Source organism: Haemaphysalis longicornis, unplaced genomic scaffold (genome assembly GCF_048455015.1).
Source record: "Haemaphysalis longicornis isolate Haplotype H1 unplaced genomic scaffold, Haemaphysalis longicornis Haplotype H1 scaffold_5, whole genome shotgun sequence".
NCBI classification, from domain to species: Eukaryota; Metazoa; Arthropoda; class Arachnida; order Ixodida; family Ixodidae; genus Haemaphysalis; species Haemaphysalis longicornis.
In genome coordinates, this window is record NW_027526385.1 from 67,040,556 (window position 1) to 67,049,620 (window position 9,065).

At 45.4% G+C, this 9,065-nt stretch overlaps 1 protein-coding gene across 1 annotated transcript; it reads left to right on the top strand.

Moving 5' to 3' along the window:
- Positions 1-782: 782 nt before the first annotated feature.
- Tank (EI24 domain-containing protein tank) lies at positions 783-4,529 on the top strand. Its single transcript, XM_077670613.1, has 2 exons — positions 783-1,932; positions 3,796-4,529. Exons 1-2 carry the CDS (start codon positions 1,031-1,033, stop codon positions 3,986-3,988), a joined length of 1,095 nt encoding a protein of 364 aa, XP_077526739.1. The 5' UTR covers positions 783-1,030; the 3' UTR covers positions 3,989-4,529.
- The last annotated feature ends 4,536 nt before the right edge of the window (positions 4,530-9,065 follow it).

Genomic DNA, 9,065 nt, shown 5'->3' on the forward strand with positions numbered 1-9,065 from the left:
TCGCCACGTGCACAATAAATAGATGCTTTATACATAAGCGAAAAAAAGAAATTCCCATAAAAGACAATTCTCGTATTACCGCAGCTGTCACTAAAGAGTTCTACTGACATATGAGCTATGTTTTACCAGAGACGATGTTAAGTATGCGTTGCTCGAACGAATTAATAAATTTTAATTTCGGATGTTTCAGTTTAAGTTTATTCATTGGTTCTTTTCTTGTGCGTCATGTTTTTTTAATTGTATTCGGTTCTATTATATCTCTTCTAAACATTGTTATATCACCCCATCCCTCTTACGTAATGTCTCCGACACAATAAAAAGGAACCTGTGGGAACAGGGTTCTAACAAGGTCTAAGGGGAACAGGGGCTAACAACGTCGTCAGAATCAAAATTAAATATCAAAAAAGATACGACTCGTAAGAACGTACGTGTGTTTAACTCGCAGGCAGCCGTAAAAGTGTGCAGAGGAAGGAATCAATCAGAAACCGCGTCAACCATGTCGGCTGCACGGTCCTCTGCTGGTCGTCTGCATGGTCGTCTGCTACAAAGTTCAGTGGCGCCGCCACACAGGCGAACTATGCAGACGAGCGTCTGCGAAAGAAAGAACACAACTGTTTAGGTTATCATTAGTATTTAATTTGTATTTTATTAATTTTTTTACAAATATTACAAAATATTACCAAAAGACGTATACTTTTAGTTAAAGAAGAAATACTAATTCTAAATTTGCCCTAAAATGACAACTAGCGCCCCCTCACGGAACAACCGATGGGCTCCAACAGCATGTATATTGTTTACTGTCGTGATGCTTCTTCATTGCGTGTGGAGCTGTGGTCGTGTGTGGTTGTGGTTGTGCGTGTGCGGTACGACTTGTCGTCAAGGGACACCTAATTTTATTTATTGGTTGTGTGGGCGCGTGACTAGTGGCCGTATGCGAATGTGTGCCTCCTCCCATCAGCTCAGCGTCCACCGGAGTCGAGAGGCAACTTACGAAATCTACGCGTGAAAAGCTCGCATCGGGTGGCGTGACATGGAGGACGTCAAGTGCGGTTTCGTCGGCCTGCTACGCGGCGTCTACGACTCCATCCTGGGCATCACCATAATCAAGAGTCTGGACGCGGAACAAAGGAAAAAGTCGGCGCAGGCCGCCAAAGTCGCTGCGTCACAGCCGAACACGCCTCTGGCTCGGCGCAGGGCGGCCGCGCTGGCCGCTATCGGCTGTTCCACGGCTCAGTCGCCCAAGACCACCGAGGAACCGCGCTTGGTGTACCGCATCTTCCAGTGCTGCCTGCTCAACGGCGGCGTCTTCGGACTGAGCATTATCGCGTTCAACTACTTAGTCCTACCGTCTGTCCAGTGCCTTATCGGCCTGCTGTTCGGCGCGCACCACAGCTCGCCCGCGCAGGGCATATGGACGTGGCTCCAGCCGCTGCTCGTCTACACCTTCCAGGCGCTCTGGGTCCTGCCGCTGTTCGTGCTGAGCAAGGTTGTGAACAGCTTGTGGTTCCAGGACATCGCCGACATCGCGTTCCGCTACATCACGGGCGGTCACACGTTCATGCCGACGCTGAGCCGTATCCTGGCCGACACCTTGTTCAGCGTACTCGTGCAGACGCTCTTCCTGTTCCAGTCGCTGCTGGTCGGCGCGCTGCCGGTCGGCAGGCTAGGCGAGGTGGTCAGTCTGGTGCACTTGAGCCTGCTGTACTCGCTGTACTCTTTCGAGTACACGTGGTTCAACCGCGGGTGGGAGTTGCACCGGAGACTGTCGTTCATTGAGGACAACTGGCCCTACTTCGTCGGCTTTGGGATGCCGCTGGCCGTGCTGACGTCTTGGCCGTCGTCGTACTTCATCAGCGGCTCGATCTTCTCCATCCTGTTTCCCCTCTTCATCCTCAGCGCCCACGGAGTGACGCCCACAACTGGAACCGCCAGGTAACCACTCGCTTATGTCTTCTTATTCCTGGGGGAAAATGCTGAGTTGTGTTCGTTTTCGAAGTTTCCGTTTCGCGCCCGTTTCAAGACTTGCCATAAGGTGTCTTCTGTCATTTTGTACTGCTCAAAACTGCTCCAACGCAGCTCCGTATTTTATTTGCCGATGGAATGGGGCAGTCCTAGAGCTGCCCAAGAACTGCTCTGGACAGGCAAATAGGAGACTAGTAGTTGCACTTGAGAGGCCTTCAGTTTGCACCACTGCGAAAACAAAAAAACCGACTCCCTGCCTACTTGCTTCACATCCGAGTCTGCCCCCAGCCAATCGGGGCTTGATTGAAATGGACACTTTGAAATACACAACTGAGGATCCCGCCCCTGTACAAAGATCGTCTGCCTACATCTACCTTTTACGCCTCCACATCTGCCACTATACTCGGGTACAACTTGAGAATGGCAACGGAAGTGGCCCCTGTGCCTCGTCCTGCAGCCAAATGTTAATTCGCGAGGCGTTAGTAGTGCCTTACTGGTAATATTTTGAACATGGCACGAGCCGTTTTCGTGATTTTTTGCACTTTGTGTGCTTGTAAACTACTGCAGTGGTGACAAACTACGCGAGAAAAGGCAGACGACGTCTCGCATTCATAGCAGTCTCCTTTAAATGCATGCACGCCCGTTGACATCTAGGGCTGTCGCTTTAGGGGAGGGATACCTAGTACATGAGCTATTGCCGTTCTTAACTTGTTCCCGAGTATAGTTGCCTCTTGAGATACTTTCTGTGGTCATGAAGAGACTGCGTCACCAAAACGTGGGACGTTCACAGCTTTATCATTCTCGCGGCATGTACCCTGTAGCTGTCCATTTTGGTGAACACTCTGCGGAAGTATTTTTGAGACGTCGCAATGTTGTGTCAGTACTAGTCTTCACAAGTGCGTCTGGTTGAATGTTGGCAGCCGTTTTGCGCCGGCCATTACATTGTGTGAATGTAGGGACGTGCATCTTAATTACTGCAAGGGTTACATTGCCCAAAAACTTCTAAATAACTATTCAGCTACAAATACGTTTCAGCATCTTGCAGTTTTATCATAGACGTTAGTGTTGACAGATACGGTTTTGTGTCCTGTTTCGTTATGAGGCACAGTTGGGTGTCAGCCGCTCTTTAGCTTGTTCAGGAGAATATTAAGGATGTATTTTTTCCTGCGTTGCAACACCTACCACCATTCGTCGTATTTTACGGTGTCTTGTGCCAATATCGACTTCACTGAGGCAAAACAGGGAAGCAATAGACTTGGTTGCACAATTAGCTGTTATTAAGACTTGGCATGAGGCGGGCTACAAAAGAGACTGAGCACGCACTGTTTCAGAGGGGTAAAAGGTTTTTCCACTAGAAAGTCTGATGTCTACAGCACTGTACTGAACATTGTCCCACAGTTCACCACGTAAGCTGTCTGGGGAAGGTACGAGGCTACGAGTACCGGAAAAGGGGAGCCTTGCTTGTGATAGCACAAGTGTGCGTTGTCATGATCTCATTGTTTGATGGTGAAATATTGGGTTGGAAAATTTCTTATGGCAATTGCACGAATGTGATGCTATATTTAGTGTCGGCGCAATTCCTTTGTCGCAATGGTTTCGCCTTATCATGAAAGCCTTGTTACTTTTTGCCTGATTGTCTTCGGAATTTTTCCGTGTTTTGGTGCAAAAGCATCGCAGCCTACATGGACAATTTCGTAAAATGGGTTAAGCTTAATTTATGAAGCCGCCCATATTTCTTAGATGAAGTCACTGGCACAGCGGTTAGTGCTTGAAAGGTCTTTTTATATCAGTTTCGTCGAAAGTGTAAATGTTTAATTTGCTCCTTGTTTCCAGGTTCCCGCTGCAGTTGTTTTCTCCGTCCATCTGGGTCTCCAATGCCATATTTCGGAGGCTGACGGTGAACTGTGCTGTTAAGCCCGCTCCCCCGCGCAGCACGCCCAAGCCTACTCAACGTCACGTCAGCAGAGAGCGCCGCAAGCACATGGCGTCACCACAATCACTGCGGCACGAGCCCGTTTACAGCTGATTTCCAGACAACAGGGCCCCATGCCTCGGGAATCAGTCAGCTTGTTTATTTTCCCGCACTTGGTGGTCCTGTTAATGGACGCTCAGAAGTGGCACGTTGGATGGAACCACAAAGACTGAGTGTTTTAAGGAACTTGGGATCGACTGCCCGCAAGTATTTTATGCAGAGTCGCTGGCTAGACAACGGCAGTGCTCAGTGAATTTCGTTGCCTAGCCACTTTATCCTTTAGTATTTTTATTGACGCGCTACTGAAGCGTCCACTGTCTCAGCCTGATTTTGTCGGGTTTTGCACCGTGTATGGGTGGACTGTATTGAGTCGGTAAAATGTCTTTTCGGCTGCGTGGTTGCGAAGCGATCTCCACGAAAGAGCTATTTTTTTAAGAGGCTGCTTCACTTAAAAAAGCAAAAAAAAAGTGTGATTCTTTTACAATGTCAGTGAGGCAGTTATGTTTGATATAAAGTGTTCGTTGAACATGTTTTATTTGTTTGTATTGAACAAATTGTGCAAATAAAAGCGCACACCTCGGCTGTTCCACTTTTATTTTGAACTTTTTTTTGTTTTTTTATGGATTCAAGTTCACTCCTTCAAATCCACAATATTTTTTGAGAAATTAAACGCTATGGGTTAGCTAGAGGGGCAAAGCTTGTCACAATGCAAATGTGAGGCACAGAAACGACAGGTGCAGAACAAGTGCTATCGCTTACATTGCCTGTGTACACTGGTAGCTCTTGGATATGATCTTTTTTCTTTTTCATTTCTCTAAATTTAGGTTCAAGTGTGCAACTAAGCACGTTGATACCTTGGGCACTGCACAGCAGCACATGTCATTGGCTGTTATAGTGATGAGCTTTTTACAGTTGGTTCTGCAGTACTCTTAGAACTCTCAGGTTCAATCGCATTTATGGGACATAGTGTTGTAGTTTCAGTAACGTCTGTCTGTCGACCACACTTTCCCAATTTGATGTTCATGTCAGCTTAGGGATTGACCATATACTGGCAGGTATTGTGGAGGGGGACAGGAGGTAATGAGCATTTGCATTCCTCTCTTCTTCCACAGTTAACGTGCAACACCTTTTTTTTAGAGCATCTTGCCCCAACAGTACATCACCTTACAGTAGGTGAAGTGAAAAGAGTTGGGCTCAGTACGGGGTCTTGTGGAATGCCCTTCTGCCTATTTTACGTGCAGTCTCTCTTCTTACACTATTTACCACTCGATGACATGTGCGGGCACTCTAATGTGCTCGCAGATGCTATCATGGTTAGGACCACTTTGGAATAAGACATGCTACATTTGTTTGCTGCACCCATTTCATAGGGTAGCATTAAGACAGATTTTGATTGGCAGCGGTGAAGGTTCTGTTTCCCAATCATTTTGCTGCACAAGATTGGTGGGCTTTCGAAAACAGCATGGTGAACTATTGCATTGCTCCACTAGTATCAGTTACTCTTGGGGTTTCTAGCTATTCTGGTGGTTTGGAGATGGACTTGGTTAGGGAGTGTGGAAAAAAAAAAGCGGTGGATTGGGCTAACCATCGGAGTGTTTTTGTCCATCTCCAACAGCCAAGAATAGAAGGGAACAGTCAAGACGAAAGGAATGTCAATTTGGTTGTTTTCATTGTATGGGCCTGGAAGCAGAACATGAGGTTGAGGTGCAACCATTATGTAAAAAAATAAAACAGGCATAATGACAGGTACAGAGCCCTATTTTGTTTACTTTTCTCTTGTCTGCAAGGACTACATACAAAGGTTTGCTTATGAATAGTGTATTGTCTGGTGCCGTCTGTAATCTTTGTGTCGAGGTCAGTCAGTTGTGAAGCACAGTCGCTCGCATCACAGATTCATCTACTATGTCAAAATGAATCTTATCCCTCAATTTCTGGTTATTATTGTGTCGACATTTTTTTCTTCATGACTCTTTCTGATTGTGGGAAATTTACTTCAATCAAGGTTCAAGGTTTTCCCACACAAATACCTTTTCACTTGTGTTTCAGCGCAGATTTTACCCCTTCCCTAATCCCTGGATTTCACAAAAACAAAAGCCTATGCTTTAATCTGCAAAAACAAAAATTAGCAGAATGCCCGGTTTTCAGCACACACCTGCATGCCTAAACAAGAAGTACTGTGAAACTCAAAACTTTACAAATGGCAGGCGTCTCATTTGATTCATTTGATTTTCTCTATCATAGATGTTCAGATTCACCTAGGCCGAGGTAAAATACTCTTTAGAAAGTCTGTGTTCTCTGAAACTATGGAACACAGACGAAGTTCTTGATAGGTGATCATTAGGGATATTTTCCATTATCCCTAATTATCCCTAAACATTATTGAGGCATGCTGCCTACAAGTACATAACGTGTGCATGCTTTGATTTAATGCACGGCTATACGCAATTCACACATTTTCCAGCACAGTTTTCGTATACTGTACGCTATCTGGCCACTTGCCAAAGATGTGCAGGTACTCGCCAACAAAATAGTGTATTGTGAGCAGCCATGCTTGAGCTACTTTACAGCACAGAGGAATATGGGACCACACCAATGTCCTTTTGTTGGTACTGAGCTTTGCACCGGCTTAACAGTTAATGGGGAAACCGACTTCAATTCTTGTGTCGTGAAGGCTTGCAACATGTTGTGGTATTCAGCATGATTTGTGTGCTATGAATATTTATGGCAAAGTGCACTGCCCTCTGCTGCTTAAAATAACACTTTTGGTGCACATATCCTTTGATAGTACTCTGCAGACATCAGTACCTGCCAATAGTGTACATTCTTAGGGGTGAAGTGGTAATTCCAGTATGGCAGTTACTGTTGCAATCTCTTTCTAAGGAGTTATTTGTGACCGTGTTGTATGTGTGTTGTGTAGTTTCTTTTCGGGCAGTGCGCAGCAAAAGATGGGTAGGTTTCTGGATTCAAGATGGTGAGCCATTGTGTGAATAGTGTATCTCGCGATGGGGTGAGTTGATTTTGTTTCGGGTGTGAGCGTACCCGTGGAGACCCATGCTTTTCAGAGCATTGATAAAAACTTGCTGAGGGTTTTTCAAGTGGGCTCAACTAATTATGAATGAGCCTAAAAAGAAAGGGATAGGAATCGTATGTTGCTTGCTTTGAAGTATAGAACCCGTAGCTTTAACTTGAACCTATTCTTGGCGCAGGTTCTGGGATGGATTGGGAAACTTTACATTCCAAACTGCCTTGCATACCCTGAAAATGGTCTTGGAATCATGTGAAACACTCGAGGCACAATGTGTAAAAGAAGATGTTCCTAATTATGCTAAAATATTGTGTGAAGTAGAGTGAATACAGTCATTCTTTTTACTGGTGTCACCTATAGTTGCTTGGCACTCACTACTTTTCATCAGCAATTTTCACCAATTTAGTTGTTTTTTGCAACATCAAATGTGCTGCTGATAGGAAAACGTTGGCGGGGTGGTCGATGTACTTTACACCCGTTAAGGGTGTTGAGTTGGGAGTCAATTGGAACACCTCTTCCAGGGTGTTGGGCAACAGTGGCGCAATTACTCAGTGCTGGTATACTCTTGTCACGCCATTCAGCAATGACGCCTCGCAAATAGTGGGTGATGGTTTTTGAAGTGACAGACAACCGATTTCTGTCGACTGTATTTTCTTTATCCCTAATAAAAGGGCATAATTTAAAACACCTTAACCCGAAACAGTTTTGCTGATAGCGCCCTAGAAACTTTTAAATCGGAATTTTTAGATCTACCAGCCGTACGTGTCCCGCAAAAAGGAATGCTGGAAACTATGGCTGTGAGCCGTGCGGTAACGTACTTTTAACTGCACGTGAGATTAAAAGAGGTAGTCAAAAGATTGTCCCCACCCGAAACAACAATTGTGTACAACCTTTCATATTCCTTCATGCGGCTTTTGAATCGCGCATTAAAAACGACGGAGTTTTTTGGACACGTCAGGTATTGTCATCTTTTGACACTACGAGGCGTTACCTTTCAGACTTCAGAAATTTTAGTACGAAATTAAAATTACTTCCAACTGCTTATTTGTAAATTCCTTGCGGTTACCGCAGTATATAAAACGCTGGCTTTCATGTGAGCTAGAGGACATCCACTACACAAAAAACGGTTGTCTGTCCCTTTAGCCTTCTAACTGCAAGGCTTGCTTTTGTTTCCGCCTGTACCTCGCGTGGTAGTTCATCCGCGAGGCGTTTATATAATTGCTATGGAGAGATTCTCTTAGGTGTTAAGCTGCTTTTTGCCATCTGTGTCGACAAACTGGGTGCGCATGTAATGTCAGGTGTTTGATACATGAGCGCGTGTTTTCACTGTGGTGCTAGTGCTATTTAAACGCCGACAGCATGTGATGATGTAGTTCAGCGTGTGTATTTAAAAAAGTACAGAAATATTGGGAATTTAATGCGGACGCATTCTTCCCAGCTGCTCTGCTGTACACCGAGCTCCTTTAAAGGGACCCTGCAACACTTTCGATAAGCGCTTTCACTCTTTCCTTCGCGTCTGGAGCCACTGCGAAAGCTACAGTTATCGCCAGCACGGAGCGGCACTGCGTGATTTGCTCGTCGCACCAGTTACGCCTTCCATTTCTGCTTTGTTTTTGTGCCTTTATTTTTAAAGTTGCTATCGAAAAGCAATCATTGCTGCGACTGAAGGAAAACCGGCCAACAGCCGCTACATGGCCTCAGTGACGTAATTCGAGCGGGAAATACGTCAAGACCAGCAAAGAGAAAAAACCTCTTGGGCGAGTTTGTAAGTTAAATGATAGGCATAGAGCTGTAATTTTTGGCTGGGGTACTTTGCGACCCCCTAATCTAAGTACTGGGTGTGTTGGGTGATTGCGTTCTGCAAGCATTTAAGATTTCAAAAAAGTTAAAAAAAGGTGTTGCTGGGTCTCTTTAAGGTCAACTTCGCTTTATACACATGTATTGCTTGGAGTACCCTTTGAATCAACGAGTTCCTTTAAATTCGGTTTCACTATTGTACACGAATGCAGTGATAAAGCAACGTGCCGCTTTTTTATCTATTCGGAGGCTTCGATTCCCGACCGCGGAGGCCTCGTGGGTCGCGATTTTTGGGCGCGCGCTGCAGAT